The sequence below is a fragment of the Barbus barbus genome, assembly GCF_936440315.1.
Source record: "Barbus barbus genome assembly, chromosome: 29".
NCBI classification, from domain to species: Eukaryota; Metazoa; Chordata; class Actinopteri; order Cypriniformes; family Cyprinidae; genus Barbus; species Barbus barbus.
In genome coordinates this window covers 29,672,889-29,700,548 of record NC_136757.1, presented here as the reverse complement: position 1 = coordinate 29,700,548, position 27,660 = coordinate 29,672,889, and the positions used below count along the sequence as shown (strand labels likewise).

The window sequence follows — 27,660 nt, the reverse complement described above, 5'->3', positions numbered from 1 at the left end:
AATTCTAAATTTATTAATTGACTTATGACTGGTTTTGTGCTCCTGGGCCACATATGTAATATATCTAACCTTTAAATATTTAGCATTCTGTTTGTATTTTTTCTCAGAACGTTGCTGTGACGTATATTGGGATGTTTATTGGTGGAGACTATCTTCTCATGGACAAACTTACATTTTTAGCATAATTTCCAGTGCATCACTATGGTTTCCTAACACTGCGTTTCTCTTGTTCTCAGTATGTTACTTCAGTTTCTCTTGTGGTTATTTAAATAAACACAAATGCAACAACCAGAACGGATTTATATCGTTTAATGAAGACTTGAAGTGCTAACACTAATCAGGAAAAGCCCTTTACACATTTACAAAGTCCTTTGAGCACAGCGACCAGAACAACTCAGAATAAAACGCTCCATTACATTCTGGGATCAGTTCGTAAAAGCACGGCTTTCCGAAGGATTGTTTTGGGGGAGAGGGAATATATTATTTGTTATAAAATGAATTTCCAATGACAAACATTTTCCAGTTTCCAAACGAATCCATGAAATCATTTAATCGGAACGAACCACCGAATGAAGCACGTGAACAGAAAAACTTAGTGTTACGGATCGTGAAGACACCGAAGGGATTTTAGATCCAGAATCTCATTTTGATCTTTGGAAGGGTGTAGGCAAACAGTCCTAGATTAATATCGTAAGTGCTTCTTCGGTTTACCCATCAACTCTATACACTAGTTTATAAGCGTGTACCAATGCGGCATCTTAAAGCTGGTTAGTTTGATCGACGTTATTGCAAAGCCTGAGCCGGTGGCTTTAAATAGAGAATAAATACATGATTAAACATGACCAATGTGATGGAAGACAGCGTACGAAGCGAATGGGACTAATGTATAAAAGCGCTATGCCATCTGCCGTCAGTAAGTCTTCATCTTTAGCAGGTCAGTCACCGCACCCTGTTTCAACACACACACACACACACACACACACACACTCTCTCTGAAATCACATCTCGCACACAAACCCCAGAGAAACCAACGCTCTTTCCACAAAAGTGCACAACGAAACAAACAAGACATCTCATCATCTCCTTAACAAGCTGAGAAAACGACGACATTCTTCATATAATGATATCACTACCATCGTAGCAGCCTAAAGGTACAACAGGAAGCAAAATAAGGTGCTTGTAGCTTATATCAACCCGGGCGGGTCTCAAAGGCGAGGAAAGTCTCTGGTGTTTCTCAGGCGGAGAGATTGTTAGCCAGCTCGATGAGCGCTAGTGCGCCGTGAAGACGCTCGCGCTGCTCTTGAAGACGCCTCCGTGCCGTTCCTCCACCGCCGCTCTTCTCTTCGTCCTGCTCCTCTTCTTCACCTTCGTCGGACGGAAGGAAGTCCAGAGGATCCTGCTGCTCTTGATCCTCTATAGTGGTCTTAGTCAGTGTCTTTGCTTTCGTCGGCGTCCGCTGCTCCCTCATCTGCCAATATCTGACAACACAAACACCGTCACTCTGATGGACCTTCACGCTCATTAGTGCAAAACTAAAGCCATGAAATAAATAAAAACATAGTGAAAGGGAAGTGGTGACCCATACTCTGCATTTAACCCATCCAAGTGTACACACAGTAGTGAACATACATTCACGGACATATTTAAGAAAGATACATCGTGTTTAAATTTTAAATATGATGTCAATTATATGAATATAAATATACATGTAAAAACTTCAAAATATATACTGTGTGTATTTAGATATACATAATAAATATACACAGTACACATATATTATGATGTACACAAAAACGTCAATTTTTTTAAAAGGAAACATTTCTGGTTGTGTGGTCCGGGGACACATGTAACAATTTTTTGACTGCAGAAATATGTTAATTCAGTACACATTATCCCACAATTGTGACCGACCATAAAGCAACTTTTTCACACTTTTCCCCAAAAAAAAGTAAATTATTATTTCAAAAGGCACATCATCTGGATATTTTCATGTCCGGGGGAATTTTTTTTTTAATTAAATGGGTGTTTATGTTTTGCTCACTTCGTCAGCCATTCGGCCACAGCCTGGTTGTCGGCTCCTTGTGATTTCCCGGGGCCGCCCGTGGGCTCCTCGCGCTTCAGCCGGGCGTATGGGTGTTTGGGACAGTGACGGTTAGCGTGCGTGAATCTGCTACTGCAACCTGAAACACACGAGGAGAAAAACAAAGCTTTGAAACACACATCAACCAACCAGTGCTACGGTTTATCACTGACTACGTTCACATGGACATCAGTAATTAATTATTTACCTTATTCTGAACAAGACTATATTATAAATAAGGTGTTTACATGAGTTGCTTTTAGCATATTCATGTTACATGTTATAGTACATAGTAGTGACGGTTGATATGGGCTTAAAAATATATCACGGTATTTCTGGTATTTATTGTGATAACGATATCAATGACGATAATTCAGGGAATCCTGTTTCTTTAGAGAAAATTGTCTTTCCTATTTTTTTACCCAAAACAGGGTGTTGTGAGCATTACTGAGTACACACGTAATGTAATGACTGTTTAATTCATACTGGAAGCCGGAGGGCAGAAACGCCACAGATGCATCACAGCAGTAATAGCACTTAACCAGGAAATCCCTGATATGGACAAAGGTATCCAGTTATCGCTGAATAAAACGCAGATAGAGACATTTTAACTGATGAAACTTGAAGACAATAAACATGCGATTACACAAAATATGTGACCCTGGACCAGTCTTACGTCGCTGGGGTATATTTGTAGCAATAGCCAAAAGTACATTGTATGGGTCAAAATTATACATTTTTCTTTATGACAAAAATCATTAGGAAATTAAGTAAAGATCATGTTTCATGAAAAAATGTAGTAAATTACCTAAAATTAAAGTACTAATATTAATAACATTACTAATAATTAAATTACAAGTAAAATAGCCTACACAAATAACATTTAGACAGTGTTTCTGATTAAATAAAGCAGTGATTGATGCCATAAAATAATGAGTATGTTTTGATTTAATGGTCAGAAGCTATAGCTTACAAGAAAAAATAAAATCACAAACATGACACTTGTAAATTAAATAAGCTTATATATACTGATTTATTCATTAATGTGTAATGTGTGTGTTTTTTAACAAATCATGAGCTCTAAAAGTTTTTCAGAATTTTTACAACTTGTTTTAGACCATCAACAAATGTTAAATCTTAAAATAAAATGTTAGGTAACACTGCATCTTTCTGGGAGGGGAAATGCAGCTTTATTTATAGTTATTTTCAAAGCTTCAATGTACTGTTAAAAAACTAACTTTTAATTATAATAAATGAGTTCTTGTTAAAAACAATTTAAAATAAAACTAATTACAACAAATTAAAAATATTTTGCTTATAATTTCTGCACAGGAGAGACTTGGTGTTGTTTCCAAACAAAAGGAAATATATAGATATCGGCAAAATGAGTTGAAAAATATCGGCATATCGGCTAAATCCAATATCGTGCATCCCTAGCTTTAAATGCCATTAAAATGCGAACACAGAAATCGTTAAGCAGAACCGAAATGCACGCGTCTTATTGAAAACCGGGTTTTTGGAAATTTGGAACCGGTTCTAAAATGTAACCGGTTTTCGATACCCAACCCTAGAAAGCAGTGAATGCTAACGCTCACCTTTCTCCGAACAGACGAAGGGTTTTTCTCCGGTGTGCAGGCGCTGATGGGTCTTCAGCTGACCGCTCTGGACGAACGCTTTCCCGCAGTCCGGATAATCGCACAGGTATGGTCTTTCACCTGAGACGGGAAGAGGAGCGTTAGCGCTCTCGTTCTGATCTCTTAACTAGGGGTGTGCGATATTTTATTTTATTGATAACCATAATTAGACGATATTTTGCCGAGTGTGTTATTGTGCTGGTATCTTAAGGACAGCTGTGGATAGCCAACTCCTACAGTTTTTGATATTCTTCGTCGTGGTCAGTTCTCACTGATAGAAATTAATTATTTTCAATAAGATTACATTTATTTTTGCCTTTTAATGGGCATTTTTACCTTTATAAAGCCATTTTTTTCTAAAACTGTGCATCATCTTTTGAGTCAGATTCTTACATTTAATCAGTGAATTAGAATAATAAGACATTTGGGCTGTTACCAAGCAAATTAAATCAGTATCAATAAAATTCATCTTTGCAATGCAGAGGAAACACAGAAGCTGCGTCTGAATGGTGTTTAGATGTATATACACACTGTTTAATGCAGGACATGAATGCATTTAACATAAAACACTGAATACTGATATTTGAAATTATTAAAATAATAAAAAGATACTTTGAATGTGTAATTAAACCCACCAGTAGGTGGCAGCAAGTCACTGTTCATAAGTGAGTCATTGCGATTGAACCGAATCATTTAAACGATTCTAAATGTATTTAATGGACTGAATCATGCAGAGAGAACACACTCTAAATGAGAGAACACACTCTAAATGTGAGAACACACTCTAAATGTGCTTCATGTAATGTACATACTCTGTAGGTGGCTTAAATGGTTTTTGCAAAATACTCGATAATGTCAAATCACACATCGTTAAAACAACAATTACGATATTATCGCAAACGATATATATCGCACACCCGTAATCGGAGCACAAATACGGCTCACTGTGGCGGCACTGACCCGTGTGCGTGCGTTTGTGCGCCTGTAGTGATTTCTCGCGGGGAAAGACGCGATTGCAGATGTTGCAGCGGATGCGGCTGGAGGAGTTCTCGCCCTCGTTGATCAGCTCTCGGACGGTGTCTGCCCGCGGGCGTCCGCGCCGAATGCCATCCTGAAATAAGACAGCAGGAACATGCATGTTAGACAGAATAATACGCGTGTGTCCCTGCAGCACAAAAGCAGTCATGAGTAACACAGGTATATCTGTAGCAATAGCCAACAATACATTGTATGGATCAAAATTATACATTTCTCTTTTATGCCAAAAATCATTAGGATATTAAGATCATGTTCCATGAAGATATTTAGTACATTTCCTACCATAAATATATCAAAACTTCATTTTTGATTAGTAATATGCATTGCTAAGAACTTCATTTGAACAACTTTAAAGGAGATTTTCTCAATATTTAGATTTTTTTGCTCCCTCAGATTCCAGATTTTCTAATAGTTGTATCTCAGACAAATATTGTCCGATCCTAACAAACCATACACCAATGGAGAGATTATTTATTTAAAAACTGACCCTTGTAACGACACTATTGTCTTTTTAAGAGCTTGCTTTACATGAAATCCAGTTTGTTTTCATTATTGATGCATATTGCAATATTAATACTGTAATTTTCTTGTGAAGCTGCTTTGAAATCTGTATTGTATAATATTGACTTTACTAATTGATAGAGAATAATTAACTTTATTTTTATAGCTCCATTAAAAGTTGCATTTTACAAAAAGTACAAATAAACTGAAATACAAAATAAATAGATGAAATACTGAAAACACACCAAAACAGAAAAATATACTGACAAAGCACTGCATAAGTTCATATTTTATAAATACTAACAGTGTGGCGCATATTAAATATGAATAATGATCCATAAATGTCATACTTGAAGTGCCATATGCAATAAACAAATATAACACATTATAATGCATAATAATAGCATATTAAATCAACACCTCATTTATGGTTACACTATTTTAAGATGTTCTTGTTACAGTGAAATTAAACATTTAAGTTCTGGGTAATATTAATTAGCTACATGTCCTTATATGATTAGGGCATGTAATTATGCATAATTAATTATTATAACAGTAAGTACATGTAACAAGAACACCTTAAACTAAAGAGTTACCGCATACTAAAACACCACACCTTATTATTAATATTGCAACGAAATATGGACAGTGACGTCATAATTACGTACGTATTAGATTTATTTATAATTGTACGAACTCAAAAAATAACACTTTTAAAATAGTATTAATAATGACTAGTATACAATAATTTACCAATATTAACAAAAGTAAATAAAAATAATTATATGCAATCTTTCAAACTGATACTTGATATAAAAAAAATAATAAAATCAGTTACATTTCCTCACGAAAAAAAACTTATATATATATATATATATATATATATATATATATATATGTATATATATTTATTTATTATCGGCGTGTGATTGTGTTAACGGTCTTTTTTTTCTAGAAGCATAATCGCTAACATTTTGGCGCGCGTCTGACGTCACGCCCAACTTCCAGCTGCTGCACAATGGAGGAGAATTTAAATCCCGTTCAAAGCGCGCCTTTTACACACAATGCGCTAAACCGACGCTCTAAAGCAATAATGCGTGCTGATTAAAATACAACAGTGCAGTTGTGTTATATAGTATGCATCAGTGCAGTTGTGTTATATAGTATGCATCAGTGCAGTTGTGTTATATAGTAGAGCCTGTTTCACTCACCTTGAGGTGTTCCGGGCAGGATTCGGCGGGAGAGCCGCTGCCACATCCGGGGCTCAGAGTCACATTGTGCGCGTTCTCACCCCAGCGCCACGGATAAACCATGAAATCACTGAATCCAGGGCTGGTGGGCATCAGAGACTCCGCCGCTGTCGGTTTGATGGGAGTCGTTTTGATCACGGAAACCAGAACTCTCTTCGGCGAGTCGTTACAGAAGATCACTTGATGTTTGCTGTCAGCCATCGCCAATAACGCTCAAGTTAAAATCAAGCTTAAAACCGTTTAGTTAAAATATCTGGAGGAGTATCCCGCCGTTACCGTGCAGTTAGTCGCTGTGTTATAGAGTCAGTCATTCCCGATGTTACATGTATCGCCTTTGACTCCGGGCTCGTGCTGCAGTCTCTCTGGCTGAACTCGATACACTGACCCGAGCACACTCCGTAGTTTCCCGCGCTGGAAATCGCGCCCGAGCGCGGCGCCTAGCCAATCGAAGAGGACGTGACGGCGCTGGCGCCGAGAACCAACCAATGGCAGACGCCGTGACATTCTCACAGCCAATCACAGATCGCAAACGGTCTTTGACGCCGCGAGACTTTTTAAATATGTCAGAGCGCGCTCTTTCTGACAGACCAATCACGTGACTCGCTGTATACTGTACGCCAGTGTTGCCAAGTCTGCGGTTTTCCCGCGCAATCGATCTACTTTAACCGAGTTTAACACTGTTGCTGCCGCGGGTTCAAGCCCCAACAACGTCATATTTAGCCCCTAAAATGAGACTTTTACCCCGCCGGAAAACGTGTCTTACCCCCCGGAACGCGAGTTTTTGTTTTATTTTATTTATTTTTTACCGGGGACCCCTCGAACTAAAGATTATTAATTAGGCGTGTTTTGTTGAGAGCACCTGGCAACCCCGAGACAGGCGGTACTTCCTGTAGTTTAAAGTCTCCCGCGCATAATGTTTACATCGATTTAAAGGGAAAGGAAACTTAATCAAGCCGCCTTTAGTTTGTGTTCTTAACTGCAAACCTGAAGCATGAAAAGCCTTGAATTACTCTATTCTTCTTAAGATAAAGCCTCCCGCAAGTGTTTCAGTAACATCTGCTGCATTTCTTTCAGGACCGAGTTCAAAGGAGAAGTCTCACACACTCCTGTCTGTTTTAAAGAATATAATATTCATCTTTAATGTGTGCTATTTATGGATGATGCTTTATTCAGGAAATTAAGGATAAAACAAACATTAAACCCATCTTTGGTGTTTATTTCTTAATTGTTTTTGGGAGAAATGCTTAAATTCACTAATAATTCAAACTAATGTCCATAAGAGCAGCAAACACCACAGACATCAAGACTTTATTATACAGTTCTACACTAGAAACTAGGTCAAGCTTGTGTTTGCTGGTTAAGCGATGCTGGAGATTGCAGTCATAAAGCCATTTCTAGTCAAATAAGTTAGATCTGAGCTTAAACTGAACAATTATATGGACTTACTTGTGAAATTCTATTAGTTTTATTAATATTTTGAATCAGTTTTTATATTAATTTGACTAATTTTGTTGTTTATGTTTTTTTAGTAGTTCATATGCTATGGTTTTCTTTACTAGTTGTTGTCTAAATGATTATTTTCTTTCTAAATGCGTGTAAACAATATATAATGATGCTTATTCAACAACTACATTTGCAATAGCAGAAAGGATTTATTAAAAGAGATAAGACTCAAATCCTTTCCGATCATATATTTACACGTGACATAATCATGATTTAAACTGGGTCATCAAAATAAAGGTATTACAGTAAAAACAAACAAACAAACAAACAAAAACAGTCCTTTAGTCTAATCCAACTCCAGCCTATATACAGCTTTCAGTCATGATTCACATTCATTTACAGTCTGATTTCTGTATTAATAAAGCACTCAATACAGTATTTAAAAAACAAAAACATTACAGATTTAGTAACAATGCAGCGTCTGACACTCATGATATTTACAGTGGCATAAAAAGTCAAACTTCACATGCTCTCTGATCTAAAAATAAACATTGCTTTCTCTTGATCAAATAAAAATGGTTAACATCTGATTTTTCAATAAACGGTTTGAATATGGTTTAGACAAAACCATGAAGTAAAACTGGAGTGATGATAGTGCTGTGATGTTGGTCTTTGGATCCACGGCGGGTTTCAGCGCAGGAGAGGAGCTCGAGCTTTGGAGATGGGGTTACTGTAAAACAAGAAATACATTACAGACCAAACCCATACGTGCAGAACGACGAGCAGCACTCATGCACATGCTCTAAACTCAGACAGATGCTGAGAAACGCTTTAGAATTACAAAGCAGAAAGAAGTTAAAGGAGGAAATCTGATACCATGGTCTCTGAAAGCGCACCGATGGCATTGCATGAAGCACTTTCCTTCTTCTGGACAGAGATCGTCTATTACAGGTAAGGTTGGCAAGGCGGTGAAAAGATAAAAACCGTTAAAACTACTGAGTAAGATGAGACTAATCTCTGACCCGGTTACGGTTTCAGAATAAAGGCGCGTTCACAGCTGGTATTCACGTCTCATTTGTTAAGGTTTTTGTGAGGAGTTTCTTCTGCTCATGTGACTGAAGACTGCAGTAATGATGCTGAAAATACAGCTTTGATCACAGAAATAAATTACAGTTTAACAGATACTCGCATAGAAAACAGCTGTTTTAAATTCTAATAATATTTCAAATTTTTCTATATTTTTGATTAAATAAATCCACTTTGGTGAACATAAAAATGGTAATCAAACTTCTATGCTGAAACTAGGATTTTAAACTTTGCATTGGCATGCAACTTTTAAATCCTAAATATATTCACACATAAATCAGATGCATCCGAGACGCACGTTACAACCAGGTGTAAACGGCTCAGAGTCATGCTCGCAGACCGAGAGCGATTGGGATTTTGAAAGAGTCGTTTAACATGAATCATCCATCAGCAGAGGACAGTGTGCAAGCAAAGACGAGAGATGCCCGCTCTGCCCGTCAGAGTCATGCAGGAGAGCTGAAGACGGGACGGTTGGGCGTAAGAGCCCGGATCACAAGGGCCGCTTCACACTTACTGAGCTGAGGGAACTCAGACTGTGGCCATAGAGCTGCAGTGAAACGGCAGAGGAGGATCTCTGGGCCGCGTGGCTTAAGTGCTTTAAGTTCGACTGCTTGGTGAAATTACTGTTGGCCACTGAGCCAGCGCTAACGTCAGAAAACACATGATCCTTTTCACAGGCCATTACGTGCAAGCTGCATAAAGATTTAGCGAGCCTTGAATGTAAAGGGCTGTGAAAGGAAAACGTCAACCGTGAATATGAACGTCAGACTTGCTCAAGTCGCTTTACTGATTTTAATGCAAAAGGCTTAAAAACTCAGTGAAATACCTACCTAGTGGCCCTGATGGATCCAAGAGAAGCCCGAGTCCTTTTCCTTTTATCTGAGCTATATGGAAGATATTTTACAGATTATATGACAGACTTACTGTTGATAGATTTATAATCCTGCACACGTAATTGCAGAATAATTCTGTATATATATATAAAAAACTAGCTGGTCATTGCTATATAAATTTTTTATTTATTTATTTATATATATATATATATATATATATATATATATATATATATATATATATATATATATCTCATGTCAAACAAATATAGCAAATGTAATAAAAAAATTATATGAAATAAATTATTAATAATGAAAAATATAATGGAATATAGATAAAATCATAAAAATAAAAACATTAATACACATGATACACAATCTAAAATACATTTTAAAATAAAATTATATATAAAAGAATATTTGAAAAATTATACAAACTTTTATGCTAAAATAATAAAGAATTATATATTTTAATATAAAATAAACATGCATGATGATGAAATAATCATTACTAATATATCTACACACAAAATAATATAGATGATAGATAGATGATAGATAGATGATAGATGGATAGATAGATAGGACTAAAAAAATATTATAAATATAAAATAAGTCCATGAAAAAACTAAAGTTACCTTTATGCATTAAAAAAAATATTTAAATAAAAAATAAAAGTCACCTTAATGACCTTGATGTTGATTTGGAGTGAATTGTATTTTCTTCTAACCTGCAGATAAAAAAAAAAAAAAAAAAAACTTCAGTGTGATGAAAACATGCAATAGGACAAAATAAATAAAAGGACAGGCATTAGATGCGTTTGTGTCTCTGATGCACAGACAGAGCGTCACATGCAGAATGATTCGACATCCCTCCCGTTACACATATTACAATCACGTCTGTTCACATGTGTAGCATTTGATTCAAAATCATCCTGTAAAGCCTCAAATGAGTTACATGACGCAGAAAAACTTTATAAGACGATTGGATGGAGAGAGAAAACCCTTGATCATCCAGATCATCGTCCTCTGACAGCAAACACACGTACATACATCAAAAATCATCCAGCAGCATGTGAGATACTGCTCATATCTTTACTGAATTAAAGATTGGATTGTGTGCAGTGTTATAAAGTAAGGACAGCAAAATACAATTATCAATGCATGATATTCACAAGTGCTTGAGCAAAATGCAGTTAATGCACCGACAGACAGCAAAGACTGACAAAATCAAGCCACGTGATGTTTACCCTGGTAAAACTCAACACATCCAAACTGAAGTTTCACAAATTAATCTGATCTCAAAGGAGCACGGCAACACTCCTCCTGTGAAGTTAAAGGATATTCTGCGTTTAATACACGTTAAGATCTATTAACAGCAGCACGTGAGTCAATGTTCATTACCACAGGACATAATTGGCTCAAACGCTGATTACTTGAAGACAATTTAAAAGCAAAAATTGGGCAAAAGTACAGCCATCACTAACTAACCGCGCTATATAAATTTATATTCATTCATTTTATGCAAATATTTGATAACACAATAAGGTCTGATTTGTTAACATTATTTGATGCATTGAACAAACAATGAACAATATATTTTACAGCATTTATTAACTTTTTAATACTGGTTAATAAAAATGTTAATCAAAGTACATTAATGATAATAAATACAACTTTTGATTTTAATAATGTATTAGTAAATGCTGAGATTAACATTTAGATTAATAAATGCTTAGAAGTATTTTTCATTGTTAGTTCATGTTATCTAATTAGTTAAATAATCTTTACAAATGGAGAATTGTTACCAAATATATAATTATATAACTAAGAATAAAAATCACCAAAAAAAATAAAAATAAAAGTCTTAATAACTAAGAATAAAAATCACCAAAAAAAAAAAAAAACACTTGTTACTTGAAATAAATGAAAAAGGCAAATATTACAAAAAATAAAACCTATTTCAGATAGTTTCCAAAACAACATTTCTATTTTTAGTTTAATTTTATGTACTAAAATTTTAATTGGTTCTAAATACAAAAAGTAAACATATATACACACACATATACATACACACACACATTTTTTTAATCAATGTTAATAAATGCTGTAAAAATATAAGCATAGAATTTAAAGTGTGTGTATAAATAAATCTAAAAAATAAAGCCACATTTACTTCTCTGTCAAGTGTTTTATTATTGGAATTGTGAAAACTACAGGTCAATTATTTTTTGTGGTAATCAACATTATGCTGTAAATCAAGCGCATCTTTCCTGAAAAGGTCATAAACGAATCAAACGATGCTTGATCTCAGATTAACGGTTGTCAGGAAGCCTGTGATGTTTGTAAAGGATTATCCGTCGAGACACTTACAGCGTTGCAGTCCAGAGACGGGCTAAGAGAGTGACGGGAGAAAGCATTTATAATCCCACCCCGTCTATACAGTAATGGATGGAAGGGAAGCCAAACAACATCCAGCAGAAGACAACGCTACAGAGAGCAGAGAGCAGCATGGCTAGCGGCCGTCTAGACACAGGGGCGAAATTCAGAACAAAAACAACAAGGAAGGAACAGGAGACTCGTCTTTTCCCACCGCACACCGGATGGATCTCTGTAGCGCGAGTAATCCACATTCACTCCACTTCTGCCTGTTCACACTGACATCACAGCAGGAATCAGGATCATGTGTGTTAACCCTCATAATGCATTCAAAATCTGTGTATTGTTTCACAATTAATGTTTTCCCAACTAAAACCATACTGTATTTGTTCAGCAATTTTTCATTAATGAGCGAATGTTGAATTTACCCCTTTATCTATCTATCCATCTATCTTCAGTATTGATGAGAAATTATGTATCATTGTATGAAACTTGCAAGAACATATAATCTGAGAATTACCAGTATTAACCCCACTGCAATGAATGAATTACATTCAATTTTAAATTTAAAACTCATGATTGCTCAAAAACAGTCCACATTTTTGAAATCTACTTCTAACAAAATATCAAAACATTTCTCAAACTTTGCTTTCAAACAAAATAAATTCATTTTACTCACAAACTTTCACTTCCAGATGAAGATATGAGATAAAGGCTAAATATATATTACAAAAAAGTTTTTTTGACACTAATATAACATCATAAATAATTTTAATGAAACTATTTTTGACACCTAAGGGTACTCTATACATCCCCGGGTCAAAATGACATGAGCATTACATTTTTATTTTAAAGATTATATCTCATATAATAACTGTAAAAAATCTAAAAAAAATAAATGGGTATTTTGAGGTTCTTCAAGTATCTGCAAAGTTTCATTCCTTCTTAAAAACTGCATTTGTTTTTTCCGGGTCAAGTCAGATTTTAATGCATCATAAGGGTTTAAGGACCTTTTTCAGGTTTTTTGATCATCACTCTGTGCTGCAGTAGTGCAATAAAAGGGAGTAAATGCTCTTTATAGGCACTTTAATATCACAAAGCTTAAGCCTACTAGACAGAAACCGGTTCCAATTGTAAACTGCATCTATTCGCCGTCTGAGATCAGATCCAGTCTGCAGTGCAAATGAAAAAGACGATCAAAGCAAACTGACCACAGTGTGTTACAACAACACAAAGCAGTTAATACACTTCATGCATGACAAATCAAGCACAAACAACATCGTGCAAAGCAAAGACTTTGTGAAATGCTTTGTTAGAACATCTACTTTGAGAAGATCATGCATGTTTGTTAGACAAAAAGGGCTGAAAATTACACGTGAAGACAGATTTCTGCATGCATCTAACTGGAAAAACACAGTTATGGTGAGACTTTTGTTGTGACCCATAAACACTTTCAGAGATGCACAGGTAAGGAGGATAAAAGGGTGAACACTGCGTGGATTGAGGGCATGCGCCACAAGGAATTTATTTTAAAGATACTTGCTTTACACGCCCATTTGTAGTTACTTTAAGGTATTTTTTTAAATATTTTTTATTACATTGTATGTCAAAATCTGTAATTTTTCACAACAAAAAAAATTGTTGCAACATTTTACAAAAATCAAGATTGAATATATTTGGTCAAAATCCCAAAGATGAAGTGCTATGCAGGTTATTTAAGACAATATTGGCTGATTAGACTGCAATGCTGACCTAAAGTGCATGTGTGCCCTCTCTCCCTTTACTCTCTTTCCCACATCTAAGACCTCAAATACATAAAATATCACCCTTTCTAGACATAGTTTTTGAAGTAAAGAGTAAAGAAAATACTATACAAAACTTATTAAAACAACCAGGGGCCTGTTGCACAAACTTAGCCACCATGTTAAGACTAGTTTGACCAACTAGCAGCTGCTTTTCCAATACAAATAAGACCAATCTACCTTTTCATAACTGAAATTAAAAAGTTATGACCAGTTTTGAAGGAAAAAAAAAAATTAGATGACCTATTTTGATCTCAAAAAAGTGAGTTGTCACTGAAAGATGAGGCCGCCGGCGCCTCCTGCAGGCCTTTGTTGTGATGCGTAATCTACATTAGCTCTATTGTTTAGAATACATTATGCATTTGAACAGTTTTGCTCAATAAAGCCATATTATTTCTTGCTTTTGATACTATATTTGAACTAATTATTATTGCATCACTGCTATTATGTATGTACTTTAACTCATTTTAAAAGCTATTGTTCACTTAAACCTATTTTTATTACCACAAAAAATATTATAATTATAGGTCCCTATGAAATCAGTTTTATTTCCAAATTCAGTTTTTTAAATTTTATTAATCAAAAAGCCTAATTAATTGAGTTTTACAGTTTTAGCTGTACCAAATTCTGTTTTCCATTTTAATTGTTCCATTAAATTTTAATAATAAAAAGCATCTCCAATTAATTGATTTTATATATTTATATATATATATATATATATATATATATATATATATATATATATATATATATATATATATATATATATATATATATATATATATATATATATATATATATATATATATATATATATATATATATATATATATAAAAAAAAAAAAAGTATTTTTCAGAAATACTGCACATTTTTCATCTAAACATTCTGGTAAATACTCCTTTAAGAAGTGTTTTTTGATGACAATGTTATTATTATTAGACTAGAACACGTGGATATGTTGTCATTCTCACATTATAATAGTGAACTTTGATTTCAGTGATTTGGACTGAGATGGACACGATTTTAGATTAATCGAAAAAATTAGTCGATAGATTAATGTTAATAAAAATAGTGGCAGCCCTATAGTGCATATTCTATCAGATGCAGTTCTGGCGCCTCCGTCTCTATATACACACTGTACAACGCCACAGAGATTCAGTGTTAACTCAGCGGTGGAGTTACTCTCACGGGACACTGCACTTATTCACAAAAGTACATTATTTGCATGAGCTTTAAAGCCCTGCTGGTTAAACGTTTCATTCGCATGCTGTTCTGACGTGCGCTTTTTCTGAGCATGTACACCCGAAGCGCATGAACTAAAAACCCCGTCAAACAGTGCCTGATTGCCGAACTAAGTTATCTTTTGCACTAATACTGTCAAAACATACAAGGTTTATGTATAGACTCAGTTGGTTATGTCTAAAATGAAAGTAAACAGCTGAGAGAAAGCAAATGTGTGTCTGTATAATAGATGCATGCAGCTCTTAAAGGGACAGGACACTAAACATGCTGCCGACTGTCATTAAAGGGATAGTTCACCCTAAAATTTCATTTCTGTCATTATTTACTCACTCACATGTTGTCCCAAACCTTTGTGCTGGACACAAAAGATGATATTTTGGAGTATCTGAGTATCCAAACAGTTAACTTGAATTGAATTTGATAGTAGGAAAGAAATGAAATAATACTATGGAAGTCACTGAGGACCAGCAACGGTTTGGTTTTTCCACGTTCCTCAAAATAGCATTTATGTTCAGCAGAAGAAACTCATTCAGGTTTAAAACGACTTTTTAGTGAGTAAATGATGGTATAAAAATAAAACACTTTACTTTTAGGTTAATTATTCCTTTAATGTTAATAAAACACAGAAAAATCACTGGTTAATACAGTTGCTTTAATAGGAATCAATCTACAGTGTTTTATTTTTATATTTGTTGATTCAATTTCTTGAATGCTCCTGTTAAATACACCTATTTACCTAAAAATAAAACACTTTGTTTTATTATGTGTATATCTATTACTTGTATTTTTTTATAACAAACCTAAAATAATGACAAAGATTTTTATCTTCGCCCACTTTGGCCTAAATATCCGCCATTCTTTTATTAATATTTTTGTTACCTTGAAAGGCTGTGTTTTTATAACAGAGAACTTAGTTTGGCTGTAATACTCAGACAACTTGCAAAAAATGCCATATCGCCCACCCCTGCTATGCACTTTCCAAAAAGAGTCTTGGCTTTAAAAACGCTGATTCTCAGCGAACGGGGAAGCAGAATGAGTCTAAATGTTAAAAAACAAAAGGCACGAGATGAAATGAAGCCCTGCAGCAGCCGCATATTCGCACATGATGGCGTCTCAGGACTTACCTGACGGGTGTCTCTCAAGCCCTGTCTTTCTGCTACCATTTCAACGGCACACAACAGTCGGGCCACAGCGAGCCCAGCAAACTGCAGCACTTTACTACCATTCGCCTGCCGTGTGATAAAAGGCTTTTGGAGTCTCTGGTCTCGCCGGCACAATCACTAACAGGAAGACTGATGTTTTTAACTCATGCAGTTAGTCTAACATATCATGCAAACACTTAAACATCCATCATCACGAGAAAACCACTACATATGCATGTGATCCGACTGGATGAGTGTCTAACACGCTACTCTCTCCATACGGTACATGTCCACTGGTGTACAGATGCTGTGTTTATTTTAAATGCTGGCGGATTCAGTTCTCAACCCTATAAAGCTACTAAATGACCTACTAGGCCTCTAAATGATACAAAAATATAAAAACTTTGCTGTTGCACACAATCTAATCCATACTTCTGTCATCTGATTGATAGTTTAGACTCTTTTAGGTGTAAAGGGTCACTTTTTAATCAAGTAAATGTCAATAACTGTAGTAATATCTCCAGATGAACTCTTACTGGACTGAAGCAGCTCAGCTTTACTTGATTCTCCAGCAATCATTTTTTAGAAGAATCAGTGCGTCTCAAATCTGATGATCAGGATCTTTTGAGGAGCGTTTGTTTCCAGAAGCTTTACTTTCTCTGTTCCTCAGCGGAGGAATGATCTTCATCTCACATCTTCTGAGGAGCGTTTATTTCCTCATCTCTCAATCAGCATTGCATTATATGTTCAGATCATTTCAGTCTCATCTTACTACTACCAGTGACGACTGGTATTTAGATCATTTTATGTCAGTATCTGCTGTCCTGTTATAAAGATCTCTTTGATTTATATTACAAGCATCAGAATCATAATTATCAGCATCTGCAGCAAATTTCAGTTTGAGTCACTGAATAAAACAGCCGTTTTTTTCCTCCATATTCTCAATATATCAGACTATATTTTCAGATTTTCCAAAGATTCAACAAACTGTTTCATGTCAGGCTTAAAATTGGGTTAATCTGCTACAACATCTTGAATTCAGACTTCAAACGTAGTTTGAAAAATCCAAAGATCACAAAAGTCTAATAAATTGCCATTGAAACTTGGGAATGTGAAATATAGGCTTTGATTTGAAATAATTGTAAAAAATAAACAATTCTGAAATCCTGATCAAAATATGACTTTATTAACTGTGTATTGAAATCAATCTCAGACTATAATGAAGGGTCAGGAGCAGATTTCTTCCACACTAGTGGACTCGTACCGTCAGGTCTCGATGGCTACATGTATATGGATGGACAGAGGAGTGATGTAACAGAAAAACTTACGATATTGAACCTGTGGACGCTCTGGACTGCCTCTTACTCTTCAGAGCTCTTAGTTTGTCGCCTTGTGTGAGTCCTCCACACTCCTCCTCCTCCTCTTCCTCAGTGTGCTAACCAATGAAACACAACCTGGTTAACAATCGCAAAAACATCCTATTTTCCTATCTAAGTGGGCAGTTCTTGGCATATAATTCAGCAAAGTGCACTAAACTTTACGCTGTTAGGCAAAACAGACACACAAACTGAGATGTTCCAGAATAAATAGATTTACTCACAGTTTCAGAAGCAGTTCTCCTCTGTGAAATGTTCTTGTTTGTACCATTAATGGAAATATCTTCCACTCCAGACAGGATTCCAGCCACTGCCGTTTTACTTGAGCCGTTTTCCTGCTCATTTATTTTTTGCCGGTGCAAATCACCTTCTTCCCACAGACTCGCCTGCTTTCTGTTATATTAAGGCATGTATTAATTAGTATTAGGGCTTCTAAAAAGCAGAAAATCCCATGCAGATTAGGGATGGGCGATATCTTATCTTATCTTATCGTCCCATGATAAGAATCATTCTTTCTGCCGTAATAACGATAAAGTCTAGTTGTTGACATTTCTGTGGCGGATGTGAAATTGCGGAGGAGTTTATCGCTTAATGAGGAGATCCTTCTACAATCTAGACCTGGTTTGGTCAGGGCTGTACAGTGCACAAAAATAATCGGTCTGAATAAATAAACTACAGTAGCATGTGTGCGATACAGTTTTGCATGTGTTTGAGCCTGTTTACAAACCTGTTGCCCAACAAAGATATCATTTATTCACATGCCTTTTCTCCAAATTAACTTATCATAATCGAGTGTTTGAATTAAATTCTTGGTGACCAGGCGTTGTTTTAATGTTTATTGTCTTCAAGTTTCATCAGTTAAAATTTCTCTGTTTTATTCAGCGATAACTGGATAACTTTGTCCATATCAGGGATTTCCTGGAGCGTCGACAGTACTATTACTTCTGCGATGCATATGTGTTTCTAGGCAAGAGCGCCCCCTGGCTTCCAGTATGAATTAAACAGTCATTACATTACCCAAAATAGGGTGTTGTGAGCATTTTAGAGTAAAAATAGGAAAGATAATACTTTTTGATAAACTCATTGATAATGTTATCGCAATAAATACCATGAATTATCGTGATACATGTTTAAGCCCATATCACCCATGCCTAATGCAGATTGGCACACACATACATTGCATTGAATCAAAGTGCGTGTGGAAGACTCACTCATTGATGAAGTTCTGCTGAGGTCCGATGATTGAGCCGGGTCTGCAGATCCTGATCCATGCGATGGCTTCAGCTGCAGTCAGTCTGAAGTGTTTCATCATATAACAGCCAATCAGTGTCCCTGTTCGGCCCAGACCGGCTGAAACACACGGTGGTTTGGCCTGTTAATATCTCTACTTCATGACACTGGAAGACTCACATCCACTGATGAACTGAGGTGGACTTGCTGAATCATGCAATAAAATTAATGCAACAATTATAAGTGGATTTATGCAGAATGGCTTTTTAAAGTACAGCTGTCAATTTAACGTGTTGTAATAATTAATGCATTTAACAAAGCACCCCGTCAAAACCTGTCTTTCATCTTATACTGATGCAGTTTCTGATGATGCAGGATGACTGATTGCGTGATGAAGCCTATTAGAATGCATTTAAATAAGCCCAAAATTCAAGATATGAGCGCAAGAGATAAATTAGCCTCTGATATTTATATCATATGATAAAGTTTAGCAATATCACACCAGCAAGAGTGCCGTTTGTCCCCAATATCTGCATGAATGCAACTGTGATATTGATTTTATACAGCAGTTCAATAAACAAGTTAATACTGTTAAATTTTAGACAATTTTGCAAACGAAAATGGTTCCAATCAAAGCAACAGCAGAACTGTTGAGCGTCTTTAAATCAACACAGCGGTGATTCGTTACTGAATGAATCAAGTGAGTCAATGATTCAGTGACTCATTCATTCAAGAGTCACTTGCTTGGTTTATGAATGAATCAGCCATTTGAACAAATCAGTTGAATTATTCATTTCCTTTTTAAAAAATAATTTCATATTTCAGTACTCAATAGTTAAAACCCATTTAATATAATTTATGCAATGTAGAATCAGAATATTTCTTTCTGATGCTTTTGTAATCTCTATTGAATGGTTTTCTCATCCAACACAACAATGAATGACTTTAAATTATCATAACTATATTTCACAGTGTGTTTAATTAGCTTAATCATGTAATTAGAATAAAAATGTAAATAGCTTGACAGCCCTAGGTTAAATATATGGGTATTGTGTTAATAGCTGAAAGCATATTAGTTGAACCAAACAAGTATCTAGGTTGGGATGCGTGTACTTTTGTGAATGATTTGTGTTCACGTGTAGAACAAAATGCTGATTACAACACCACATGTAGATGAACCGCCTGTTGCAGTCGCGTTGGACAAAAGTATATGAATGCTAAATGAATAGATGTAAAACTAAAACATGTGTAGGTGAGAAAACATGCAAGGTGTACATGCAAAATCAATAAACAACAACACAGGAAAGATTCTGTGCAGGCCTGAGTAACGTAGGCACATTTTTCAAGATATGACGTCTTCGCGTGACTATTTTAGGCTTGAAAACCCCAAACCTTTGCAGTGGACAGCAATGCCTCCGTCAGCATTCTCGCAGATGTTCAGGAACTTGGTGACGATGGCGTCGTTGGGCGTACTGCCGTCTACAAAGAACAGGTCGTGGTGCTTGAAGCCCATGTCTGTGAAACGCTTGGCGTCGTACATTTTCTTGTTGAGCCGGATGATGGTGGTGATGTTGTGCTTCCTGAAGTAGGGGAAATACGCTTCAGGAGCATGAAGAGGGTATCCTGAAGAGGGGGTGGGGGAGAGAAAAGTATATAAATCTGTACATAATTCCAGCTCTCATCTCAGACTAAAGTCAAAGCTAGGGCTGGGCGATATGGCCAAAAAATAAATATTATTATTACAATTTTTTTCATATCAGTCGATATCGATAATTATCACAACAAATTTCAAATCTTTATTTATTTAAAGTTTAAAGCCAAATTTTTCTCAGAAGTGAAAGTTGTTGAAACCAGACCATTAATTTTCCTAGTATTAATTTTTAATTTTATTAATTTGTTTAGTTTCTGCATGTAATATTGTTTCAAATCAAGAAACAGGTTTGTGCTACCTGATAATATTAATAATAGCCTCTTAGAAATGGTCTCTTAGAAATGCACATTTGATAGTAATAGTAGCTTGAGTTAGGATGCAGATGAAAATGTGTTCATTATCAAAATCAGTAGTTTTAATTATTCAGTTTTTATTAATCATTGGTGTTCCAATACATTTAAATCATCATAAACACAGTTAAAACCACACATATATCACACCTCAATACCATGGTAAAAATGTAACTATATGGTTTTTAGGTATTTGTATGTCTAAAAACATTTAGTATAGGCTAAATCCACATATGCTATACTAGCTTAAATCACAAAAATACTGTAATTATATTCCATTACTCCTTTAATGCATTTAATTCATGTCTAAATTAATAATAATAAAATTTGATATAAATACCCACATTTCTGACAAAACACCACAATGCAGTTAGTGTACAGTAAATCCATGGTAAATGAAAGCCAAACCATATGCACCGTTCTCAATTTTGCTCTTTGGATGAGGGCCGCTGAAAGCCAAAAACTTCCCTGGAATTATCCAGTTGAAATCTCCATTTTCTGCCCGCTGGAAAAGATATTAAAGCATCATTGAGACTGTCAGTGTGTGGCTAAACTCTTTTCCCCGGTTTCACAGACAAGGCTTAAGGTTAGTCCCAGACTAAAATGCATGTTTGAGCGGTCTCATCTGGCTCTGACATTAGGGGTGGGCGATATGAGCTAAGATTCATATCACGGTATTTTCCACTGTCCAGACGGTAGCGATATTATACGGCGATATGAGGAAAAGAAATTGGAATCACATTTTAGTAGACCTTAGTTAAATTACAGGCATATGCATTTTATCCTTATATAACTAGAATAAAAAAACAAACATGATTTGAAGATCTAAGGCAAACTAGTTACTAGTAATAATATTAATGAAATCTTATTAATTACTAATAAGATTTCAGTAATAATATTACAGTTACCATCCATAAAACAGCTTAGTTACTTTTGATGCCTCAACCCCGCTGATTTAAAACCAAACAATCAAATAATTCCTAGATTTATTTTCATAATTTTCACGACTCATGTGATGCATGTGATGTCCCCAGTGCAGCAGGCAAGCTTGGAATATGCAAAAGTTCGCATTCAGCAGATGGAAATATTGCATTATATTGATTTTGTCAGGAATAAAGATGATCTGAACACTGTTGTGTAATTTGTGGCTTTACTTTACTCTGGCATTACATCCCTCTGATCAGCATGTGCTACATTATATTACTATAATTAAAAATCTTTTTGGAAAATTAAACCGTTTCTTACAAACTTATGTGATTTGATAAAATACATAATGAAATATAATCGTATATGGGTAACCGAGAAATTACAATCAGCTTCAAGCTACACATGAAAATTGAAATTAATACAACACTTCTGCTTGAATGTCACGATCAATCACTATTGAGTGTTTATAATAACTTCTGATTTTGGTCAAATGATGAGGCAGAAATATGTTGTTAGTAACATTCTAGAATAAATTTTATGTAGAAGATACAGAGTTACAACTTTTGTGGGGCGTTAAAAAAAAGGAATGATACTAGCAGTGTAACTTATTACTGTTGCCAGAAAGTATTAAGTAACAATTACTTTTGAGTAACTATTAATGAGTAATATTACATTCTTTGAGTAACTAGCCCAACACTGGTGAAATTATGCTACATAAGACACCTGCGCAAAAGAAAAGCAGCATTGAAAGAACATGCAAATTCACTCTCTGACAGCAGATGGCGCTTGTGGCCTCAATTTAGCCTTCCTTTGGTTACCTTGGTTACTCAGTGCTGCACTTCCCCAATTCATTTATATTTTTCTTCCTATATTTCGAGCATTGTGAAGTGATCTTGCGCTGCCTGCTACAGTCTTTGTGTCCGTGTTCTGCGTCTCTGTCCTGTGTTAACGGCCGTTTACAGACTTAGTAATATTACATTTTGGGAAATTGTAATCCAGTTTGTGTGCATTTCCAAAAAGCCGATTGTGTGTTTGGAGCAGCTATCCGATTCTGATTTATGTATCTCTCTCTCTGATGACGCAGTAACGACCGCGGGGGGAAAAAAATCTTTGTTTGTCCATCCAATGAAATCCATGAATATGTAACGGTATGATAAACCCATATCATGGCACAACAGGTATAGCGCCCACCCCTATCTGACATCTTAAAATATGTCAGTGCCGTTGTTCTGTCTCAAGATACACACCTGTAAAGTTTTCTTCCAAGACATTTTTATAAAAGCTGCTTAAATGTCTTAATTTAAAGAAGGCCTAGTCCTGGCTTAAGCTAACCGGGCCTTTAAGCTTCACCATTCTATATCAGAGAAAACTCACCTCATAATGTTCATATTCCTCCACATTAAACTCTGAGAAATCCAGCCAGCTGAACTGCAGAGCCTGAAACACACAACATGCGATCAGCAGGAACAGCGGACCGGAAAACACGCCTGATGAAGCTTCAGAAAGACTCTGGATTACCTTGTGAACGGCCAGCAGACAGTCAAGGATATTCAGATTGTACATGCAAGATCCAAAAGATGCATCTCTGTTGAATGCAATGAAAAATTAAATCAAAGACGAACAGAAACCTAGAAATTGATCAAAGGATTGCTTTTGGAGATTGCTTCTGATTTAAACGTCTCATAAAATGCATGTTCTTAAATAACAAAGGGGATAGATTTCAATTACCGAAAAGGAAGATAAGACGCATTTTGAGAGACCAGAAGGCTGTACGCTTCTTCTGGTGTTTTCTGTAGATGCATTACCTACAAACGAGGACAAACAAGAGTGACTCTCTTCACACCTAAAAATCTAGAAGAACTAGATGCAAAGTTCATGCATATACATGCAAAACCATTAGAAATATATTTGAGCATCTCATCAGGAAAGTCTTTGGGCTAAAAAAGCTGGACGGGAAAACTTACAGCATAAGAGCCGATCAAATACGCAGCATTGGCTTGTTTCTTTCTGTCACCACAGGTATAAAACACAATGGTCTTCTTTGCAAGAGCACAAGACTGTTGAATTAGAAGAGCACAAATTTAAAAACACCACATTTAAACAAATCTTACATACAAAACTAAACATTTAAATAAAACAAAAACATAACATGCAATGCATGCAAATACAGCATTTATTAGAACAGTGTAATGAAGCGTCATCACCTTCAGCTTTTTGTTGAGCTTGCAACAGAAGCGATAAAACATGGCCAGGTTGAGCGGGCCAAAGTCCGCATAGAAGCTGTTCAAATATAAAAATCGAAGAGGTCATTGATAAAGGTCTGGTACGATCAATAAAAAACATGCATATTTAACAGATTTGGGGAAGAAAACACTTAATATTGAACTTTTAGACTTTCAAAAACACTTTTTTTTTTTTTTTTAAGTGTAGTAATATTTAATCCTTCAGGCGTTTATGCCTCATATAATCTGATATAGTGAGAACCCCAAAGAAAAAAAGGCTGTTTAATTCAGAAACTCAAACGGAGCAAAAACATGCAATTTTGTGCAAATGCTGATATTTATACGATGCACTTCTGTGGCTCGTAATGTAAATCTATGAGATCCTTATAACGGTATAGCAGATACTTGCATAAAATTATATAAAAGCATCTCCAATAATATGTCTTAGTATGCATATACATATAATGCAATGCAACCCAATGATGATCGAAAGATGAACATTTAGAGGCTTTTCATGCATCAAATATGATACTTTATAGTGTTTAGTGTATTAATGTCCCCAATCATGAGCTATTTGACAGCATTAAGTAGTAATGCACAATTCCACTCTTACTTCTCATAGGAAAGCTCTTCATCGATGCAGAAACAGTGTCTCTCAGGAGTGCTCTTCACCTTCTGATGAAGAATAGCAAAATACAGCTGATCTGAAAAACACAAGAAAACAAACTATATGGTAATCTCTCATAATGACTGAAGTGAATGTAAACACGTATGAGTCAATGAAACTGAATCCGCGTACCGGAAGTGAGTTCTCAGACAACAAAACATGTGCACTATTCAGAAGAAAACAGAAATATGAGCCTCACCTTTAATGAACTCGATGCAGTTTGACAGATCGCACGTTTCTATTGTAACGTTGTTCCGGAGCATTATTTAGTCTTGGTTTAAATTAGCTTAATATTAAAAACACTTCACTCTAAAGGCAACACATTCAAACAAAACAGTCTAATTTCCGTCGACTTTATAAAGAAATCAAGTTCAAGAAATGCATCGAATGTTTTTTTAAAAAACGTAAAATAACAATTTTTTACGTGACGAACCTGTTTTATGCAATAAAGCCTGCATTTAAAATATATATATATAATTAGAATTATGCCTCCGTTTAAATTGTGTAAATAAAATAACGCCACACAAGCGATCTTTCTCTCGCCTGAAGTCTGAATAAAGTTCAGCACAGTTTAAATCCAACGCGACGTTAAACCTTTCCCGCCTCCTGATTGGCTGACGGTCGCAACACTGACACGTCAATCAAACTAAGCCCCTCCTTCCAGAATTTAAATCGAACTGCAGGCAGCACTCGACTCTAATTGGCTCGCTGCCCAAGCCGTTGCTAGGAGAGAAGCGCCGATCAGCCAATAGAATCTCATTCTGCTTTGACTGAACGCTTTGATCCACTTTCTGTGATTTAACGTTAACGTTACATCCAGCAAACAGAACAAAGAAAAGCGTTCCGTCTCCACACAGAACACAATTATTAGTTAATAAAGCCATCTAAGAGTCACCCTGACCTATAATCAGCGCTAATCTCGACATAAACAGCACTTAGTTTGTGATGTGATCTCATGTTTCATGTTAAAGCGACCATCCGGTGCTATAAACCGCCAAATAACCCCCTGACAGGACTTGTATGATAGTACTCGATGGCGGTTTAACCTTTAAAATCGTTCTAGTTTGTTCACCTGTGATACGAAGGTAAATATCGCTCTTGGAGTCGGTCTGGTGCCTCAGAGACGCGCAGAGTCTCTTCCTCGACTCGCTCCGTCGCTCGCTTTTGCGCTTCATCGCTTCTTTACGCGCGAAAAGATGGCGTTTCAGACGCGACCGTGCGATGGAAGCAGTATTTGCGCTTTAGTCTGCATAGTCCGGTTTCTATCGGCTCCATGCGCCGCAGACCGAGGTATATTTGAGCCCGTTGTCCTGCCAGTGACGTAGCGAGGGCAAGTTTCTAAAAGCCTTGCGAGTGACGTCACTGCGCCACAACATCCGGGCACCGGCGGAACTTTAACCCATGCAGCGTAATGTAATATATATAACGTTATATTATTCAAATTGTAAAGTATTTCTGCATAATGGTAATTTGTATATTAATATAGGTATATTATTATTATTTAGTCATTTAGCAGACGCTTTTATCCAGAGCGACTTACAAATGAGGACAACAGAAGCAATCGATTGTAGTATTAAAACAACTAAAAACAGATAAAACTTTATAAATACTACCTATACACATTTTAAAAATAAAGAGATTAAATAAAAATGACAAATGCATGCAACAAAATTTCAAAACAACATTTAATTGAAAAACAAAAAAATAAAAGCTAAAAATAATTCAAAATATTAAAGAACAAAAGGTTCTTTGCATATATATATATATATATATACATACTCATTTATATAAATTCAATATAAATATTATTTCATTTCCATTTAGTTTGTTGAAGTATTAAAATCACACAAATTAAATAAAAGACCTATAAAAACTAAATAAAAGACCTATACAGACATCATTTAACTAAAATTAAAATAAATAACAAATACAAATCAAATGACAGTAGTTTCAGTAATCCTTAATAAAATAACACTGCCAAACACACATGCTAAAAAACACAACTTATTATTATAAAAAAACTGAAACAGAAGTGAAGCAAGTAGAAGGAAAGAGGAGAAATAAAGAGCGATACTATATATATATATATATGTGTGTGTGTGTGTATGTGTGTGTGTGTGTGTGTGTATGTACAGTAATTCTCATGACTGTAATACGAAACAAATTGTGAGGTATTTATGCATAGTGGTTATTATTGTTTTATAATTTATCCAGATCATTTCAATTAAAAAAATTACAGTAATACGAATAATTCAAACAATGTACAATGTAAAAAGAAAACTTAATGGTGCTAAAATATTGTTCATTTTCTTTGTGAAATGTCTTATTTCTTGACTTATTTTTTATTTATTTGTGTATTTTTTTGGGGGGGGGGGGGGGTGAAATGTTTATATGAGATTCACAACCAAACAAGCACTAATATATCTCAACAATGATAATGGTTTTTTTTACACTAATTCTAATGGCTGTAATGCAAAAAAAAAAAACAAAAAAAAAAATATATATATATATATATATATATAAATAAAATAAAAAATAAATACATAAACAATATATAAAAAAATATTGTAAAATATTAACACAATGCCAGCATTTAGTCTTTAATTTATATACATATTTATTATAAAACATATTTATATATATACTGTTTTGCAGTAAAAAAAAAACTATTATGATAATGAGAATAATTTAAACAATGCACAGTGTAAAAAAAAAACTTATTTGTCCTATAATTTTCTTTATTTTCTTTATGTAAAATATAAATTTGTATATTTTACAAATATACACCACCATCTCTCAGGACCTGA

The 27,660-nt window shown here is 35.2% G+C and overlaps 2 protein-coding genes across 8 annotated transcripts; both read right to left on the bottom strand.

Moving 5' to 3' along the window:
* Positions 1–293: 293 nt before the first annotated feature.
* Positions 294–6,879, bottom strand: LOC306849497 (zinc finger protein 367-like; the record flags this gene model as incomplete). Of its 2 annotated transcripts, XM_079384574.1 has the most annotated exons (6): positions 294–1,478; positions 2,042–2,180; positions 3,676–3,795; positions 4,675–4,825; positions 6,465–6,693; positions 6,780–6,879. In XM_079384574.1, the coding sequence occupies 6 exons, from the start codon at positions 6,812–6,814 to the stop codon at positions 1,235–1,237; spliced, it is 918 nt and encodes a 305-aa protein (XP_079240700.1). In that variant the 3' UTR covers positions 294–1,234. The 2 variants fall into 2 exon arrangements, with proteins under 2 accessions (XP_079240700.1, XP_079240701.1); XM_079384575.1 differs by lacking the exon at positions 6,780–6,879 and having other exon boundaries at positions 6,465–6,704.
* An 822-nt stretch (positions 6,880–7,701) lies between these two features.
* On the bottom strand, positions 7,702–26,227 carry LOC306849496 (dual specificity protein phosphatase CDC14A-like). Of its 6 annotated transcripts, none has more exons than XM_079384569.1 (16): positions 25,926–26,224; positions 24,800–24,890; positions 24,169–24,244; positions 23,929–24,021; positions 23,693–23,769; positions 23,483–23,549; positions 23,339–23,401; positions 21,455–21,542; positions 20,429–20,659; positions 19,018–19,156; positions 18,031–18,199; positions 17,759–17,865; positions 10,548–10,595; positions 9,863–9,916; positions 9,547–9,760; positions 8,131–8,676 (listed from the first exon to the last, which is right to left on the bottom strand). In XM_079384569.1, the coding sequence occupies exons 1-16, from the start codon at positions 26,026–26,028 to the stop codon at positions 8,674–8,676; spliced, it is 1,623 nt and encodes a 540-aa protein (XP_079240695.1). In that variant the 5' UTR covers positions 26,029–26,224; the 3' UTR covers positions 8,131–8,673. The 6 variants fall into 6 exon arrangements, with proteins under 6 accessions (XP_079240698.1, XP_079240699.1, XP_079240695.1 ...); XM_079384571.1 differs by lacking the exon at positions 25,926–26,224 and adding an exon at positions 25,053–25,465; XM_079384572.1 differs by lacking the exon at positions 9,547–9,760 and having other exon boundaries at positions 7,702–8,676; positions 25,926–26,227.
* Between the last annotated feature and the right edge of the window lie 1,433 nt (positions 26,228–27,660).

Excerpts from the sequence above, each read along its gene's own strand:
- LOC306849496 (XM_079384568.1), bottom strand. The coding sequence starts at position 26,028 with ATGAAGCGCAAAAGCGAGCGACGGAGCGAGTCGAGGAAGAGACTCTGC. Across the intron at positions 24,022-24,168 it reads AGCTCAACAAAAAGCTGAAG|TCTTGTGCTCTTGCAAAGAA; the intron begins GTGATGACGCTT and ends CTAATTCAACAG. Across the intron at positions 20,660-21,454 it reads AAAGAGCAAAATTGAGAACG|GATACCCTCTTCATGCTCCT; the intron begins GTGCATATGGTT and ends CCCCCTCTTCAG.